At 43.1% G+C, this 20069-nt stretch overlaps 1 protein-coding gene across 3 annotated transcripts in view; it reads left to right on the forward strand.

The window, feature by feature from the left end:
• UTP20 (UTP20 small subunit processome component) overlaps positions 1 to 20069 on the forward strand; it is a 128794-nt gene that overhangs the window by 59078 nt on the left and 49647 nt on the right. For all 3 annotated transcript variants that reach the window (XM_032948650.2, XM_032948649.2, XM_032948648.2), the window contains exons 42-47: positions 969 to 1246; positions 1903 to 2042; positions 4120 to 4276; positions 6299 to 6397; positions 8305 to 8472; positions 17324 to 17490. In XM_032948650.2, coding sequence (XP_032804541.2) covers positions 969 to 1246; positions 1903 to 2042; positions 4120 to 4276; positions 6299 to 6397; positions 8305 to 8472; positions 17324 to 17490 — 1009 coding nt within the window. The remainder of the gene's footprint in view (positions 1 to 968; positions 1247 to 1902; positions 2043 to 4119; positions 4277 to 6298; positions 6398 to 8304; positions 8473 to 17323; positions 17491 to 20069) is intronic.

The following is a 20069-nucleotide window of genomic DNA, read 5'->3' on the forward strand; positions in this document are numbered from 1 at the left end:
ACAACGAAACCCAATCTCACTTCTCTGTCTCCGCACACCTCGTCCCCAGCTCCTCTATTACTACGCTCTCTCCACTGCTAACTGCTCCGTCTTCTTCAGCTCCGCTAACTCTACGCTCACTCCACTGCTAACTGCTTCGTCTTCTTCAGCTCCGCTAACTCTACGCTCACTCCACTGCTAACTGTTCCGTCTTCAGCTCCGCTAACTCTACACTCACTCCACTGCTAACTGCTTCGTCTTCTTCAGCTCCGCTAACTCTACGCTCACTCCACTACTAACTGTTCCGTCTTCTTCAGCTCCGCTAACTCTACACACAGTCCTGGCTTCCAACTCCGGACCCCAACTCTCCTCAGCTCCCACTCCCAATTCTCTTCAGCTCTGACTCCCCAACTCTGTGTCTCCTCCCAATTTATCCCCCTTCACATTATTGCTAATTAATTGGCCCGAGTGCCTCCGCACACAACGCGTCATCCACGAGCTGTCTCCTCTCAGACATCCCGGCGCCTCTCCAGCCCCGGCAACAGTCCCAGCCAATCACCGCCGTTGCTTCTCGTCTACCTTAATTGGCCCAACCGATTACCTCACCTTTCAGCTTCTGTACGTGCCTGTCCTAAGGCGACCCACGCTATTTGCGCCTTCCATAGGCTAACCCCCAAATAACCCCACACTGTCCGTGTGATCAATACAATCGCGCAGTTTCCCCAGCACACCTTCCTACTCCACTACATATCTATGGAAGTCATACTTATTTTTATATTTTTTATTTTAATATTTCACGTGGAAAATCCCTTGATGGAACATCTTCTTGGCAAAGTTGTTGATTCGCACATATAGAGCAAACAATGACATGTGTACAAACATTGTAAATTACATTCCTCTTCAAGGAAGTAGCTGTGTTTTGCACATCAGCTTCCACGTGAAATATTTTTCGTTGAGCCGAGAGCCAATCCCGTGTTGTCATCTCGCAGCGGCCGCTGTGGAGGCAGCGATGGAAGTAGAGGATGTAGACGATGCGACGCTGCTCGGTGAGGAGGCTGCATGTGGAGAAGGCGAGGCTGCTGAGCCCATGGAGGAAGGCAGCACCCAGGCCCTGGGTCTGGGTGGTGAGGTGGCTGGTGATGCTGCTGCCCCTGCTGCCTCTGCTGTCCGCTCGCACTGCCTGAATGGGCAGCAGCTTCAAGAGCAGGTGCAGCAGACCATCACCGCCAACGTGTTACCCAAGCTGCTCGCCTGCCTCGCCACCAGAGTGAGTCAAGGTGGCCACACTGGATCTGTCCTTGGAACCGGACGCTGTACAGCACAGGAACAGCAATCATGTATGAGGGCACGTGGCCAATGTCCAATACAGTATTTATGCCACATTTATTGTTGTTGTTTATAGACATTATTTTAGATATATGAGTATTTTAAGTGTTACGTTGTATTTATGCTCTTCGTTCAAAATGCATTCTGTTACGTGGTCAAGTCATTGTTCAAAAAAAGATGCTGTGATAATATATTTGTGGAAAGATTACACCAAGAATGTAAGTAATGCATTTGTTAAATTATTCCATTTGAAGGCCAAGTTTGCCTCCATGCATATTTGCATACCAACTGTTGTGTTATATAGGTTACGTATGGTATGGTATACTGATTATCTTCTCGTTGTGCGTGACATGGAATATCATGTAGCCGTGTGGTTGATGCTGTATGCTAAAAGACTTGTTTTGTATAATTTGTGCTGTGTAAGGTCTGTGCAGTATATCTCATAAACATGCGTTTGTACACCAGGCGGGCTGGATGTGAGCCACGTTCTGCAATAATCCGCGTACCGATTCCCACTGCTGGGGGTCTTTCGTTGTGTGAGTGGCGTTGGGCCGTGTTTTAGCGCATGGTGTCCCCGCTGTGTCCCCCGCTGTGTAGAGCAAGGCAGAAATGGACCACAAGGCAGTGCGCACGCGAGGAGTGGACGAGGAGCAGGTGGCTCGCATCCCGCTCGCGCTCGCCGTGGTCAAGCTGCTGCAAGCCTTGCCAAGCAAAGTCTTGGAGGCAAACTTGCCCAGGTGGGGCAGCCCAACCTGGCTTTCTATGAAATTTATGACATGTGTGTAAATGGTAGCCCGCATTCATACAATTATAAGGGAGACACTTAGAATATTATTTTCCCAATTCCATGGAATTGCAGGGCTGGAAGGCTTTTAATGTCTTGGGTTTCCTGTTTCTCTCAACTATGCAGAATGTATGTTTTCTCTGTATATATATAAATACAGGGCTCTGTATAGGATGAAGTTGTGGCGCAGTGGTTAGTGCACTGCGCTATAAACAGCGATCTGATTTTCATTCCTAGCCACAAGCTAACATCAGGGGAGAGAAATGTTTTAATCAGTCTTGGGCTTCCCTTCACAAACTGACAGTGACCATTGTGGTGAAGTATGGTCAAACAACTCCCTGACCAACGTGGTGTGCGGGAGCCCTTCAACAGTGGATTGAGAATGGGTCATAAATTATCATATGTGCTTTTTTTTGTATCACATCTATCAAATCGACCGTTTTTAAATTACAGCATGACTTCTCGTAGCATTTTGCCACCAGATATCAGGTGCCAATGACAGCTGTGTAGGTTGGAATGTTACCCAAATAATGAGGATGTAAAGTAAATATTAAATTTCCCTAAAATATTTAGTGCAAACTTTTTTTTTTGCAATATGGTTCACGTAATGACTGAATGTGAGAAGCTTGATGAATCTTTTGATCCTAATTCACAAATTACAGACATTACTCTTGTACAAGGCTACCAGGTGGAGTTGTCCTCTGTAGTTCTGTTATGCTGGCAGTGCTATTAGTTACAGACACAACTTTTGGATTGTTCATGCATTTGATCCTTTCATGAATGGTATCCATTTAGTCTCAGAAAAATAAGGGTACCTAAATAATTGACAAAACGACTCCTGGAGAGATGTTTGTTTACCCTATGGCCAGAAAAGCCTCCCTTGAATATTGTTAATATGTCCACTGTTCGTTAACAACCCTTTGCAATGTCTTGCGCGCTAACCTCTTTTTACGCCCACATATTTGCAGTCGTGCGTGTAGTTACTGCATCTTGCATTTTGGCCACTTCGCTAAGAACGTCGGTTGTGGGGGGGGGGGGGCGGGGGACACACTCGCACGGAGACCGCGAGGGCATTTTGGGCACGTTTTGAGGCGGTGTCTTTTTGGTTGCAATGCCATTTCGTGTGAACGCCCGAGAATGCGGCATGACAAACGAAATGTTACCGCCTCAAAACGGGGCTGCCCTGTACCGAATAGGTGAAGGGAAAGTGTAATTTTAGAACAAAAATAGTCACTCTTAATTCATTCGGAAAGCATTCAAATTCATCCCAAAGGGCCGCTGCTGCTGTTGTCTGCCATCCGAGTCGCCATTTATGGTTCAATGGGCTTTAATCGGGTAATTTGAACTTCTGATTCTGAAGTGGGACATGCATATTGGAAGGAACTTAGAACAAATAATTAAGGAATGGAAACAAACTGAAAAGGGCGCAAATAGATGGAGAGACGTGTACTTGAAATTACATGCATGGATTAAAGGACATGCAATTTGAAGACAAACTATGAAGAAAAGCAAGTGGGCTTCAGGTTGACTCGGCACTAGGAGGGGGATGATTGCTGAGAGTTGAGAACAATGCCGGAGAGGCAGCCAAAGGAGGAAGTGCGCCGAGAAGATGGCAGCGCTGGCATCGGCTCGTGGTGTGCAAGGCCCTGGGTGGGTTATTACATTGCAGGATCATGAGAGATGGCGACGGTATGCGTAAGCTAAACACCTGTTCTAGCAACAACATATGCTGGTATAAGAGGGTTATGTCTGAGTTAAGGATAGAACTCAACTTTGTTTAAATATCCATAATATAAATAACATTTGCCCTCTGCCAATAAAAACGCAGGCTGTTGCTTATTGTCTACTTCCAGGACTCTTATAGAGCCATTGCTCAAAGGTGCCTTGAAACCCAGGGGGAGGCATGTTTGCATACATTGATTTTGCAGATAAAGGAATTTTTGGCCAGGAGAAACGTGTTTAAGTTTGTACTTGTTGAACCTTGAGAATGTGAGTGAGACTGTGGTTGTTTTGGTGTGCGGTGGCCACAGTGTGGTGCTCAAGGTTTGCTTCATGCTGAGGAACCGGCTGCAGGAGGTGCGAGATGTGGCTCGTGGGGTCCTCATCAAGATCGCGGATGCCTTGGGCCCTTCCCATCTGCCCTATGTTCTGCAGGAGTTGAAGTCCACGCTCACAAGGGGATTCCAGGTTGCCCTTTATTTCTCCAACAACCCATAACACTACACTGCACTACATCCCACAGACTGTAGCCCACCTCTTGCTTGGCTTTCAGCGCACGTTGCACACCGTGCATGTGTAGCCCATCCGATACTGCTTTACCGGCCACCTGCAGTGTTGGCCAGGTTGCAAAGTAGAGAGTGAGGCAGTTACGTATGATAACGTGGCTAATTATATTTTTATTATATTTTACAGCCTCACCAGTTTATGAATAAACTCCACCAGTCAGTTGAACTCCATTTCCAGATCCTCTTTGTAGCACCGCGCATCCAGATTATTTGCTTTTAAGGGGGCCAGATGCAACGCAGGTCATCCATCACACTTATCCCCTGGGCATTTCTGGCCGGTAGAGCAGTAGCAGACCGACTATACATGAAGGCCTTCCATAGCACATCCTTTGTTAAACACAGCACCCTGCGAGCATCATGTTACACATTCTGCATATGGATAAAATTATTACACCCCTTCGCATCACAGGCTGGATGCTGTACATGACGTGCATCCAAACAGGCTCTAGTTAGGTAAATTTGAAGATTTCGGGCCCTATGGGCCCTCATCTCTTAGGTCCTACGGAGGGCTTGGGGGGCCTTTGGGCTTCAATTGTAACCTGTAAAGGCTAAGCTAAGGTACTTTTATATGGGTTGGGGGAGAGAGAGAGAAATGGGCTCACCACCCGGCCAGCGGAGAGACTGTGAGCGGGAGCATGGACTTTTTTTTAAGGGGAAATGGGAAGGCAAGGGAAGAGGAACAAAAGTAAGGGGAAAAAGGGTGACCTTTAACTTTTGAAAAAAAGATTTCATAGTAGAAACATCACAGTTCAAATGTGTAGTCATGTTGGATGATGGGTCATAAATTAAGTTTGTTGTAGTCAATCGATCAATGGTGGTCTTATACTGTATACGTGTCGTAAATACGTGTCGCATTAAGTCCGGTGTACAAAACCGGATGTAATGTTTCCCAAATTTTAAATCAACATTTGTACTGACGTTTAAAAAAAAAAACTACACTTAATTCAATAATAATGTTTCACAAATGTTATGTGATCAAAAATTTTGGAGAGAGTAAAACAACTCACACTTGCTCCATTATAGCATTGATGAATACTCAATCAAAACCATGACTGGATAAGAGCAAGTTGGAGTACTTTTGGAAAGCTGGAATTCAAAAGTGCTGGGAGCACGCTTTAAGTGGCTTTTGCTGTGCATAAGTGCACATTAAAATGTATTGCTTGTTATTCAGTTTGCATGGTTTGCAAGTGATGTTTTCATGTCATTTGTTGTATTTGCTTGTGCGTGCACGTGCTTGGAGGAGGAATCCTCCTCCAAGCACGTGCTTGGAGGAGGAATCCTCCTCCAAGCACGTGCATAAGTGCACATTAAAATGTATTGCTTGTTATTCAGTTTACATGGTTTGCAAGTGATGTTTTCATGTCATTTGTTGTATTTGCTTGTGCGTGCACGTGCTTGGAGGAGGAATCCATTCGTACACTGTGGGAGGTTCTCCATGCCCATCTGTAATTTATGACCATTCACTGGGAGGAATTATTGTCTGAACCTTTTGTTAATTCAGGCAAAAATTCACATTAAAATGGTTATCAACCTTGTTGGTGTTGTGGCTCCCCAATCAGGACCACTGCCCCCCCACCACCACCTACCCCATTCACACAACTAGCATTACTACGGTCCCAATACAGAGATTACATGTTAATACCTCGATGCGATTTGTCCTATTGCGTATTAGTGTGTCTTGTCACCACAACGTAGCACTGACGTTCCTCTCATTCACGGTCTGCGCCCCTCATAAAGGGTTGGGTTAGTGCACCCCACAGGTTGCCAACCACTGATATGTAGTTTATGTATGTATGTTAAACTTCTGTGTAATCAGAATAGGGAGACGTGGTGCTGCTGTGTTTGTGCAATAAGCATTAACCACCAGTATTCCTCTCAATAATCAGTGCTGCTCACACACGGCCTCTGTGTTTCTTTGTTGCAGCTGCACGTAATGTCGTTCACAGCACACTATCTCCTGAAGAGCCTTACGGCCAACATGCAGCCGGGACAGCTGGATCCTTGCGTGAACATCTTCGTTCAGGTAACGTGCGCAGTTCCCTCCACAGCTGACACTTTGTCTCCGGTGACTCTGAAGTACTGACTAGAAGTGACGTGTAACTCTGTGGCAAGGACTCTGTAAACTTTTGACCCGGTCTAACAAAGTCATCCGTTTTGTTTTCTTGATCTTGAGACACGTTTATATTGAAAAGCATCTGGCTGGTTCGGGAGTGTGTTTAGGATTGTTTGCAAGTTGAAATCCAAGCCAAAGGTCAGCTTGGCCCACAACAGTGGTTGTCTCATGGGGAGACGATGTGAAATTTCCACCACTCCCTTTTAAGGCCATGATCCAGTCAGGGAAATCTCAGGCAATTGTTGCCGGCAATCGTCACCACCAATGGTTGCCGCAGCATTTCCAACTGTACTCATCTCATTGCCCAAAATCGGAACAATTCCCGATCAAGCTGCTGCCCTCCCTAATCGTCAACTGGAACAACAACGTCCAATGAGATCTGAGACGGAGCACACGTGGCTGCCTGATGACGTCACACTTTATTCACCTGGCAGCCACCAAACTTTCCATGAGTGGGATCTGGATGGGTGAAAGAGAAAGCCTTCTGATTGGTTTATATTATAGTAATGTATTAACTGAGTGACTGGCTGACTGGTAAAAATGGACTGCATAAAGGACTGACTGAATGACCAGTTGACTGTCACCTTAATTAGTGGCTTGTTTGAGGTCTATCCCATTCCTAATCAACTAGTGACTAGTTCTAGGTCCATTCCATCCCTAATCAAAAGGTTAATTTACAGTGTAGACCAATCATTGTTCAGCATACACATGTTTCATCAAGGCTTGCTTTGATTGGTATGAGAGAATTCTGTCACTATTTCATTGACCACCCAAGTTGCCATAGTGGCTGACGGTTAAGGCATTGCCAGGGATTATTGCCAACAACGATTGCCCAAGTGGATCATGGCCTTTAGGGCCACAAAATGAGATTAAGCAGGAATGAACACACGTTTATAGTTCACTTTAGGAGCAAACAGGTTACTGCTGCATTTATCAGTGATTTTCACAAGTCCACTCTGGCTTTTCGTAAGAACCACAACTGTCTTACACTTTCAAACACACTAAAACTAACACTTATAGTACAATTACAACACTACACGGGTAACTGTTATAGGAACCTTAAATATGTAATTAATGCAACTCTTGTTTCTCCATATGGGCTGATGTTTATATCGATCAACAACTACAATGTTATATTGGGGTGTCTGAGCCAGATAATTGCATCCGTTGCAAGTGCAACAATAACATTTTAACACTTCCATAATCCCAATGAGGTGGATTTTGGCAGAGATTGATGGTGTTATCGTTATCACTCGTCATAATCATCATCACTGCGTCACTGGTCAGTTTCCCGCATTTTCTATTGATCAATAACATCAGTTGGCCTGTATTTACAGCACTTACAGGAATGTTATATATTACACTGAAGCAACTTTCGTGGCCAGGCATGGCTGCTCTGGCTTCTCACATAAAGTGATGTTGAATCTGCGTTTGTTTAGTTTTCTCCACGTGTGTGATCAATTGTTTGTGAGGGTACATTTATCCAGCTACGTGGCTGTCCATTGTAGTGAGCGCCTCACAATCGGAAGCTTGCAAGTTTTAAATTATGCTTGGGGATTGCCTCAGCCCATCATCCCTCCTGGTTAAATAAAATGACCACCACTTTGTGGGAGAATCAACAGTGGTTGTCCTATTCATAGTCACACTCCTACCAAAGGAATGAGGAATTTCGATTTCTGGCTTAAAGGGTGTAAACAGCAATTGAGCACCGCTTTAGTGCTCATTTGAGCACGAGATCACTCTGACTTCTTGTTGTACATTGGCGGATGTGTATGCGTGTCTGTCCATGTCTGTACATGGTTACCCCATCCTGACAGGTGTGTAACGACGAGCTGTTTGGCGAAGTTGCTGAGGAGAAGGAGGTGCAGGGCATCGTGCGGAAGAGCATGGAGGCTCGTAGCTGCAAGAGCTACGACACCTATGAGCTGCTGGGACAGTTTGTGAGCTGCAGCCATGTTGCCGCCCTTATCCACCCACTCAAGCAGGTGAGCACGACACGCTTGGTTCTGTGCCACACCACCTATTCTGCTCACTCAGGCAATGTCAAACCAATATCTGCATGCTACATTAAACTACTTCTTCTTGGTTCTTTCGGTGAAGTCACGTATAATGGAAATAAAATAATAAAAATAAAACATAATAAAATGAAATTCTCACGACGCTTCGGCCACAACACAAGTAGCCTTCCTCAGGTGAAGGAACAGAATTGTCGGGGCGACAGCGCTTCAATGAACTCTGCTAAGCTTCGCAGCGTCTTCTTTGGTTCTTTCGGTAAAGTCACGTAGGATGAGAATAAAATAATAAAATAACACAATAAAATTCTCACGACGTTTCGGCCACAACGCAAGCGGGCGTCTTCAGGTGAAAGGAACAGACCTGTCGGGACGACAGAGCTTCAATGAACGATGTTAAGATTCGTAGCGACTTTTAAGTTGGTTGGGAGAAGTGAGGCACCTTGACAAAGGGGGTTTACATATCAAATAGCTGAGGTTTTAGCTTGTGACTGGTCACAGAAATGGCTATGTTAAAGTCAAAACCTACACATCCACAGAGGCAACTAGTAATTTAGCATTGAAATAGCTAAGGGATTAGCTTGTGCAAATAGCTGAGGGATTAGCTTGTGACTGATCACAGAAATGGTTATGTTAAAGTCAAAACCTACACATCCACAGAGGCAACTAGTAATTTAGCATTGAAATAGCTAAGGATTAGCTTGTGACTGGTCACAGAAATAGATGTTTAAGTAAAGGCCTACACATCCACAGAGCTTCAATGAACGCTGTTAAGATTCGTAGCGACTTTAAGCTGGTTAGGAGAAGTGAGGCACCTTGACAAAGGGGGTTTACATATCAAATAGCTGAGGGATTAGCTTGTGACTGGTCATGGAAATGGCTATGTTGAAGTCAAAACCTACACATCCACAGAGGCAACTAGTAATTTAGCATTGAAATCGCTAAGGGATTAGCTTGTGACTGGTCACAGAAATAGATGTTAAAGTAAAGGCCTACACATCCACAGAGCTTCAATGAACGCTGTTAAGATTCGTAGCGACTTTAAGCTGGTTGGGAGAAGTGAGGCCCTTGACAAAAGGGGGTTTGCATATCAAATAGCTGAGGGATTAGCTTGTGACTGGTCACGGAAATGGCTATGTTAAAGTCAAAACCTACACATCCACAGAGGCAATTAGTAATTTAGCATTGAGATAGCTAAGGGATTAGCTTGTGACTGGTCACAAAAATAGATGTTAAAGTCAAAGCCTACACATCCACAGAGGCACCTCGTACATGGACGCCAAAGGGGGCTGCAACAACTCAACTGTCATACAGTAAACCGATGTGAAAAACCTAATTCTAAATTACATCAATGTAATAAATGTACTCAATATATTCTTCAATAAGCTGAGCTATTAACATTAACTCGGTATACACTACATTATATAATGAATACCATATAGTAAACCAATAAAAACTAAAATATAAGCTACCTCAATGTTATATCACAATGTTATATGGTAAAAAACAGGTGGATTCTTATCTTCCACTTCAGCACCACGGACAGCTACGAGCCCCGTTCAGACGGACGAGTCCATCCATGGTCGGAGCGGAGGAGGAAGGAGGGGAGAAACAGCTGCGAGGCGCTGTTATACTCCATATTATAAACCATACCATTAACCGTGGTGTGAGTGGTATTAAGAGTCAGTGCCAGCGAAAGAGCTGCGGTCTGAAGGTTCTCGTATAGGTGGATGGCCTCATGAACGAATCTCTCATGGTAGCCGGTTGGTTTGCAAAGAACCTCTGTCTTGAAGAAGTCAATGTCATGTGAGCCCACTGAATTATAACAGTGATCTGCCACGGCAGAGGAGTTCGTTCTACCGTGTTTCAAGTCTGCTTTATGTTCGCGGATGCGGTCCGAGATATGTCGTTTGGTTTCTCCAATGTAGCGACTACCACAGAGGCACTTTAGTTTATAAACGCCCGGGTACTGTATGTCTGGAACAGCATCTTTTACAGATGGAACCAGATCACGGATTTTATGTACTGTGTTGAATCGGACCTGGATCTTGTGTTTATTCAGGATTTTGGAGGTCTTTTTAGTGACCCCTGCAATGTAGGGTAAGGTGATGGTATTGAGTGGCTCCACAAGAGGATCTTTCTTCCTGACTGGAGTGATGGCTTTGCGGATTGTGTAGTCGGAGTATAACCATTCGCTCTGAGAGCCTGGTGTACGTGCTTGAGTTCACTGGTAATGTGTTCCTGGTTGGAAATGCATTGGGCTCTATGGTATAGAGTCTTGATGAGGGAGTTCTTCTGGGATGGATGGTGGTGGGAGTCCGGTTTAAAGTAAGCATCTGTATGGGTAGCATTCCTGCAGACAGTGTGGCTCATTGAACCATCAGGTCTCCTTTTAATTAAGACATCCAAAAAGGGTTGTTTGCCATCTTTTTCGACCTCTATGGTAAATCTGATGGCTGGGTGAATGGAATTGATGTGGTCGCGGAATTGGTCTAGAGCAGGCTGGCCATGTGGCCAGATAACAAAAGTGTCATCCACGTACCTCTTCCATAAGGTCGGGCGTAGAGTGGCATTCTGGATGGCGTCAGTTTCGAATTTTTCCATGAATACATTGGCTACAACCGGAGATAGGGGGGAGCCCATTGGGGTGCCCTCAGTTTGTTTGTAGAAAGTTCCATTCCAGGTGAAGTATGTGTTGGTTAAGCAAGATCCAGGTCCGATTCAACACAGTACATAAAAATCCGTGATCTGGTTCCATCTGTAAAAGATGCTGTTCCAGACATACAGTACCCGGGCGTTTATAAACTAAAGTGCCTCTGTGGCAGTAGCTACATTGGAGAAACCAAACGACATATCTCGGACCGCATCCGCGATCATAAAGCAGACTTGAAACATGGTAAAACGAACTCCTCTGCCGTGGCAGATCACTTATAATTCAGTGGGCTCACATGACATTGACTTCTTCAAGACAGAGGTTCTTTGCAAACCAACCGGCTACCATGAGAGATTCGTTCATGAGGCCATCCCCATATACAAACACAGAGACAATTTCAACCGAGAAGATGGATTCTGGCTTAGTAACCATTGGAAAGATGTTTTAAACCATTTCGGTTCTTAATTGTATTTCACGAGGACCTTTAGACCGCAGCTCTTTCGCTGGCACTGACTCTTAATACCTCTCACACCACGGTTAATGGTATGGTTTATAACATGGAGTATAACAGCGCCTCGCAGCTGTTTCTCCCCTCCTTCCTCCTCCGCTCCGACCATGGATGGACTCGTCCGTCTGAACGGGGCTCGTAGCTGTCCATGGTGCTGAAGTGGAAGGTAAGAATCCACCTGTTTTCACCATATAACATTGTGATATAACATTGAGGTAGCTTATATTTTAGTTTTTATTGGTTTACTATATGTTATTCATTATATAGTGTAGTGTATACCCAGTTAATGTTAATAGCTCAGCTTATTGAAGAATATATTGAGTACATTTATTATATTGATGTAATTTATAATTAGGTTTTTCACATCGGTTTACTGTATGACAGTTGAGTTGTTGCAGCTCCCTTTGGCGTCCATGTACGAGGTGCCTCTGTGAATGTGTAGGCTTTGACTTTAACATCTATTTTTGTGACCAGTCACAAGCTAATTTCTTAGTTATCTCAATGCTAAATTACTAGTTGCCTCTGGATATGTAGGTTTTGAATTTAACATAGCCATTTCCGTGACCAGTCACAAGCTAATCCCTCAGCTATTTGATATGTAAACCCCCTTTGTCAAGGTGCCTCACTTCTCCCAACCAGCTTAATGTCGCTACGAATCTTAACAGCGTTCATTGAAGCTCTGTGGATGTGTAGGCCTTTACTTTAATATCTATTTCTGTGACCAGTCACAAGCTAATCCTTAGCTATTTCAATGCTGAATTACTAGTTGCCCCTGTGGATGTGTAGGTTTTGACTTTAACATAGCCATTTCTGTGACCAGTCACAAGCTAAAACCTCAGCTATTTGATATGTAAACCCCCTTTGTCAAGGTGCCTCACTTCTCCCAACCAGCTTAAAAGTCGCTATGAATCTTAACATCGTTCATTGAAGCTCTGTCGTCCCGACAGGTCTGTTCCTTTCACCTGAAGACGGCCTCTTGCATTGTGGCCGAAACGTCGTGAGAATTTTATTGTGTTATTTTATTATTTTATTCTCATTCTACGTGACTTTACCGAAAGAACCAAAGAAGATGAATCCTTGCAGTCACGAAAGCTTTAAATCGAAATTCCGCAGCGTCTTTTAAGCTGGGTGGGAGGAGCAGAGCGCCTTTACAAAGGAGTTTACACATCAACAGAAGAATTTTTAGCATTTAAATAGCTGTGTTAAAGTGTTGGATTAGCAGGGTGTTAAGTCAGAAATTATCATGTAACTGGGAGATTAGCATGATGTTAATGTGAGGGATTAGCATGTAACTGGTCACAGAAGTAGCTATGTTAAAGTCAGAGTTTACATATCAACAGAGGCATTTAGTATATTGACGCTAAAGAACTGCAACTACCCAACTATCATACAATAAGCCGATGTGAAAGAACTAAGTATACACTACATCAATATAATAAATGTTCTCAATTTATTCTTCAATAAGTTGAGCTATTAACATAAAGTAACTGGGTATACACTACACTCTATAATGAATACCATATAGTAAACTGATAAAAACTAAAATATAAACTACATGAATGTTATCAATAAACTCAATATACTCTCCAATCAGCTGAGCTACTAACAATAAGACATTATACATTACAATTCTATGTCGAAAAAAAGGTGGCAGTTTTTTCTTTTCAACGTTAGCACCACAACAAAATTCAGGAACTACTCAACGATGGCAGCTATACAAAAATCAGAAGAGACCCCACCAACAGCCTCGTTAATAAAACCAACAAAATAATTTCTGCTTCAACAGCATTAATTGATCAAACCAAACAGTTCTCGTTGAAACCTTCTGCGGCCAGGCCACCAAGATTATATGGCCTCCCAAAGATACATAAAGAAGATACACCTCTTCATCCCATCGTCTCTACTATCCTCTCCCCCACCTACAAACTGGCTCGTTTTCTGTCTGAAATCCTGCGGCCTTTTACTGGAAAAACCACCTCTGCGGTACTAAACTCTACTCACCTAGTATCGACAATCAAGTGTATTTCCCTGTCCCAGACGAACTGCTTGTCAGTTTTGATGTTGTTTCCTTATTCACAAAGTTCCTATACCTGACACCATCGCAATCATTGAAGACTTGGTTCATCAAGGACTGCATACGGATGTACCCCCCCCTGGTGAGCAGCATCTTTTACAGATGGAACCAGATCACGGATTTTTATGTACTGTGTTGAATCGGACCTGGATCTTGCTTAACTAACACATACTTCAACTGGAATGGAACTTTCTACAAATAAACTGAGGGCACCCCAATGAGCTCCCCCCATCTCCGGTTGTAGCCAACGTTTTCATGGAGAAATTTGAGACTGACACCATCCAGACTGCCACTCTACGCCCGACCTTATGGAAGAGGTACGTGGATGACACTTTTGTCATCTGGCCACATGGCCGGCCTACTCTAAACCAATTCCTCGACCACATCAATTCCATACACCCAGCCATCAGATTTACCATGGAAGTCGAAAAAGATGGCAAGCCACCCTTTTTGGATGTCCTAATTAAAAGGAGACCTGATGGTTCAATGAGCCACTCTGTCTACAGGAAAGCTACCCATACGGATGCTTACTTAAAGCCGGATTCCCACCACCATCCATCCCAGAAGAATTCCCTCATCAAGACTATATACCATAGAGCCCAATGCATTTCCGACCAGGAACACATTGCCAGTGAACTCAAGCACTTAAACCAAGCTCGCAAGGCTAATGGTTACTCCGACTACACAATCCGCAAAGCCACCACTCCAGTCATGAAGAAGGATCCTCTTGAGGAGCCATTCAAAACCATCACCTTACCCTACATTGTGGGGGTCGCAAAAAAGATCTCCAAAATCCTGAATAAACACAAGATCCAGGTCCGATTCAAAACAGTACATAAAATCCGTGATCTGGTTCCATCTGTAAAAGATGTGGTTCCAGACATATACAGTACCCGGGCGTCTACAAACTAAGTTGCCTCTGTGGTAGCAGCTACATTGGAGAAACAAACGACATATCTCGGACCGCATCCGTGAACATAAAGCAGACTTGAAATACGGTAGGACGAACACCTCAGCCGTGGCAGATCACTGTTATAATGCAGTGGGCTCACATGACATTGACTTCTCCAAGACGGAGGTTCTCTGCAAGCCATCCGGCTACCATGAGAGATTCGTTCATGAGGCCATCCACATATACAAACACAGACAATTTCAACTGAGAAGATGGATTCTGGCTTAGTAACCATTGTAAAGACGTTATAAACCATTTCGGTTCTTGATTGATTGTATTTTACGGTGACTTTCAGACCGCAGTCCATTCGCTGGCACTGCCACTTAATACCTTTCACACGACGGTCAATGGTATGGTTTATAGCATGTTGTATAAGAATTAATAGTATAACAGTATAATGTTTAACATAATTCATAAGGCAATATATAGTATCGTAATTGTATAGTGAATATACAGCAGTGTGGTATACAGTAGGGTTGGTAGAATAATACATAGTGTAATATTACAAGTCTAATATTTTATAGTCTAAAGTATAGGGTAGTGTGTAGTAACGCATTGTATAATTCAAGGGTGGGGTTTGTCTATGGCAGTGGATATTATGGTGTATAGTCGTGTAATGTAGAAATAAGTTTAGTTGGAGACGTCAATATAATGCATAATGTTAGAGCTTACATTGGGCTGTGTATATGATATTATACAATGTAGTTTAGATTGGAAGGTATAACATTACAATGTATAGTAGTCTAGTTTATAACATAGTTGTAACACAACACAGGACAGAGCAGCGCATCGTGGCTGTTTCTCCCCCCTCCTCCGTTCCGAGCATAGATGGACTCGTCCGTCTGAACAAAGCTCGTCGCTTTCCGTGGTGCGAACGTTGAAAAGAAAAAAACGCCACCTTTTTTTCGACATAGAATTGTAATGTAGAACGTCTTATTGTTAGTAGCTCAGCTGATTTGAGAGTTTATTGAGTTTATTGATAACATTGATGTAGTTTATGTAAACTCTGACCTCATCATAGCTACTTCCGTGACCAGTTACATGCTAATCCCTCACATTAACATCATGCTAATCTCCCAGTTACATGCTAATTTCTCACTCTAACACCCTGCTAATCCAACACTTTAACACAGCTATTTCAATGCTAAATTCTTCTGTTATGTAAACTCCTTTGTCAAGGCGCTCTGCTCCTCCCACCCAGCTTAAAAGACGCTGCGAAGCTTCGCAGTGTTCATTGAAGCACTGTCGTTCCTTCTGTTCCTTCACCTGAGGAAGGCTACTTGTGTTGTGGCCGAAACGTCTTGAGAATTTTATCTTATTATGTTTTATTTTTATTATTTTATTTCCATTCCACGTGACTTTACCGAAAGAACCAAGAAGATGAATCCCTGCAGTCACGAAAGCTTTAAATCGAAAATTAAACTACTTGTTTCAATAGATGAACTGCCTGGAGGGAAAATGTATATATGTCACCTATTACATATACACGGTAAGGCCTCGACATCCGTGAGGCTTAGGTTCTCGAAAATCGGCGCAGAAGTAGACGTTGTGAATGTAGCTAAGGTGATTATATATGGTAAAAAGTAGGTTAGGTTCTAGTGTCGACTGAACATACAGGAGAAAATTCAAATGTTTCATAACATTAATTCTGTACTGTACACAAATAACTTCTGTATACTTAATTAAATTGAAATAATAACATACATAAATTATACTGTCAATTTGGAAGTTTTATTTACCTTGGATGACGATGGTGGTGTGATGCTGATAACTACCTCGGCCACACTTTCCCCGATTGCCTATTTATTTCTTTATCCGACTGTTGACTCGTGTACCAGGTAATGGCGGCCAAAAGCAGACAACGCACCAATCACCCTGAGCGCAAGTCCGCCCAAAAACTACACTTTTTGATCTAAACTCCTCACTTTTTTCGGCCTGTTTTGCTCTCTTACTTTCTCCCCTCACTTGATGGTTCGATGCCATGATCGACAAAAAAAACACGACAAATCAGGCAAATGTAGCACGAAAGGCATAGGCACTTGAAGAGTAAAATCTTCACGTGGCCCACAATCCACTGCTATGCTACGAAAGTACAGTACCCCCTCCCCCATGATGCGATGTTGTCAAATCGCGAATTGTTGAAGGACAAAATGTGCAATGTTTAAATTGGTATACAAATCTAAAATCGCGAATAATTGAATTTCGTAAAAAGAAAAATCCGAAGGAAGAAGTTTGGACTGTGCGTATTTGTTTGCTTTTAAGGCGGTGTTATAGTGATGAATGTGTTGTTTGTGCTTGTGCACCACTCCACGCAGTATGACCAAGTAATTTGTTTCAATAGATGGCTAAATGTGTGACTTGAAATTTTTAAGAGGTCCTTACATGAATTAAATAATTTGCTGGTTGATTATTTTAAAGTAGCCAGATGGCTTTGTGACAAGATTACTAGATTTCACTCGGAATTGGAAAGTAGTGATAATTAAACTCCAGTTAGGGGTTAACTCTGTTTGCAAAATGTTACTGGGTCATTCCATCCATTCATTCATTCTACTCATATCCAGAGTATGCACATATCCACGTGGATTAGGTTGGGTTTGTGTGGTGTTCAGCAATGTAACCCAACGCTGGCGGCAACAGGTGTTGGAGGGCACGATGAGCCACAAAGTGGCTCACAAGGTGCAGGAGTGCTTGCGCCGCCTGGTTCTGGGTCTGCTCGAGAACTGCCAGCTCACGGGAGACACCTATCTCCTGCTGAGTCACGCCATGATCACGGACAGTCTGCCCATCCTCATCAAGAAAGCCAGGTTTGTGCAGTGTCCGCTAAAAAAAAACTTGCTTGGCCTTGTTGTTTAACTTCCCTTTGTTGGCTTGCTTACCTAAACAAAGCAGTCACCAACTCAGTCAATAAAATAGATTTTACTTACCAACAGATTCACTGTGTTCGCATTCCTGGCAAGAAAGTGTCGACTCCACAGTCAGGATATTTTTTTTCATTTCACCAGCTTTAATTACATTCACCCCTCATTACGTGGTAACTCTCAATGTACGGAATTTCGCTAAAATGCAACTCGCACATTAAGGAACAAATACAATGTACGCTATATGAAATTCGCATTTATGGGATTTTTAATCCCTAAATTTTTCTTTTTTTTACATTTTGGAGAAAAATCGAGCAATGTCCCCATTGTCCTTGTGCACATTTTGTGGTGCATAAAAATATTTTCTGCTTTAAGTGTCATTTATTACCACGTCTTGGGGCTCAAATATTTTCAATAAGAATGCATCTCCAATTACCTAATGGAAGTCAATGGCAAAATAGTGTGCGAAATACGGAATTTTGCTTTACAGATTATTTTTCAGGAACGTATCTGTTCCCTATATCGAGGGGTGCCTGTATTCACTGTTGCTGTTTTTTTTATTGACATGTAGACCAAAGCTTCCAGTGTTATATGGCAAATGTTGGTTTAAAGCCTTCAAACATGAGTTCACCGCAAATAGGTAAATTCCTGTTGCTATATCGCTCTCGTTACTGGAGTTTTGGGCATTAATGTGGAACCTCAAGAAGCCTTTAAGGTGCATTCAGCTGGCTCTGAACCTCGAGCAATATTGAACCATGGGTGAATGGCTTAGCAGTAGAATAAGTGCTTTGCAATCTTAAGGTTGTGAGTTCAAATGCTTGTTGGGGGTCGACTCAGCCCATCAGAACTGAGGTGTCAAAAAGATGAGGACTACTTGGTGGGAAATTCAACAGTGCTTGTCCCGTGAATCGATTCTTTTCCACCACAGCATTGTGGAGTTTCCAGGAGATGAACTACATTCCTGTAAACCCCATATTAGTGCCTACCTTATTACAGATCAATTCAGACCTTATTGGACACCCTGTGCCCTAAAAATCTCAACGTTCATCCTACAAAGTCCACTCACAAGGGATAAACGCAAACAAATAGACAATGTTTTGTTTTCCCCGTATTGAAACGGCTGTACGCCGTATGGACCTGAACTAAATTTCCCTGTACAAGAATACGGGTAAACCGTATGGGTTGACAGGTATGGAACTACAACGTGAATGAGCAGGAAATCACTTTGAATTTGAGAATATTGAAGCTGCGCTATCGCATGAATTGGTATGTGTGCAAGTGTGTTTATGTATGCAGTGACTATTCATGTCCATATGCTCATCTATGTATGTAATATGAACATGAAACGAGAATGCAGATGAAACTATAATAATACTAGTGGGAAGTACCCGGCGTTGCCCGGGCAAAAAAGACACACACACATCGACTTACACACACATCGACTCAGACACACACAGATCGACGCGCACACACACAGATCGACGCACACACACACATCGACTTACACACATCGACTCACACACACACATCGACCCACACACACATCGACTCACACACACATCGACTCACACACACATTGACTCACACACACATTGACTCACACACACATCGACGCGCACACACACATCGGCTTACACACACATCGACTCAGACACACACACACATCGACGCGCACATACACATCGACGCACACATTATTACTTTTATATTTACTAAGTTTTTAAATTATAGTTTTCTATCTAAGTGACTTTAGTGAAAGAACCAAGGAAGAGGGGAAATGCACACGTGTATAATAAGTAATTAAGAGTGACAATGGTGTTCCGCCATTTTTGTGCAAACATTTGCCGCTAGCAAAAGCAGTAAATAAATTAAAGTCAACGAATAATAAATCAACTTATCCTACCTGTAACTGAGCAGATGCGCACCAATTAAGCCTAATTGACATAATGTCACTGCTCCAACCCCTGTACTGAGGGGGCAAGTGTAAATATGTTAGAATGAAGACGTAATTGCATTTCGTATATTTATTTGTTTGCCCCTGTAAGTGATATTACGTGGCTGCTTATGCCTCAAGAGTACAGAAAAGGCGATTATTCCCCTCAAACTTGTTTTTTGTGAGCAGGACAGTGACATTTAGAATTGTACCTATTTTCAAAGAGAACTTGTGCATAAGTGTCATTCCCTCACATAATGACGTGGTCGCAAAAGCAAAGTTTGTGAAGAATAATAGCCATTTTGTATATAACAATTTCAAAGTAGCACTTAGTACTCAGGGTTAAAAATCGTGTTACGTAGATGAACTAATCCCTTGTCATGAAATATTGAATAACAGGAATAGTAATGAGTAAACAGTTATGGTAATAAATGTTTGAAGGGAGCTGTAAATCTGTGTTACCTTGCACAGTGTAAACATGAATGAGAATTCCCCCTGTCCTCCACCTAACACGTGTGCCTTGGTAGGAGCGCGCAGGCGCAGATGCGTGCTTTGCGCGTGCCCGGAGGCGCAAGGTAATAAATAAATAATA

The sequence above is a fragment of the Petromyzon marinus genome, chromosome 7, assembly GCF_048934315.1.
Source record: "Petromyzon marinus isolate PM22_M1 ecotype Great Lakes invasive population chromosome 7, UKy_Petmar_22M1.pri1.0, whole genome shotgun sequence".
Lineage (NCBI taxonomy): Eukaryota > Metazoa > Chordata > Hyperoartia > Petromyzontiformes > Petromyzontidae > Petromyzon > Petromyzon marinus.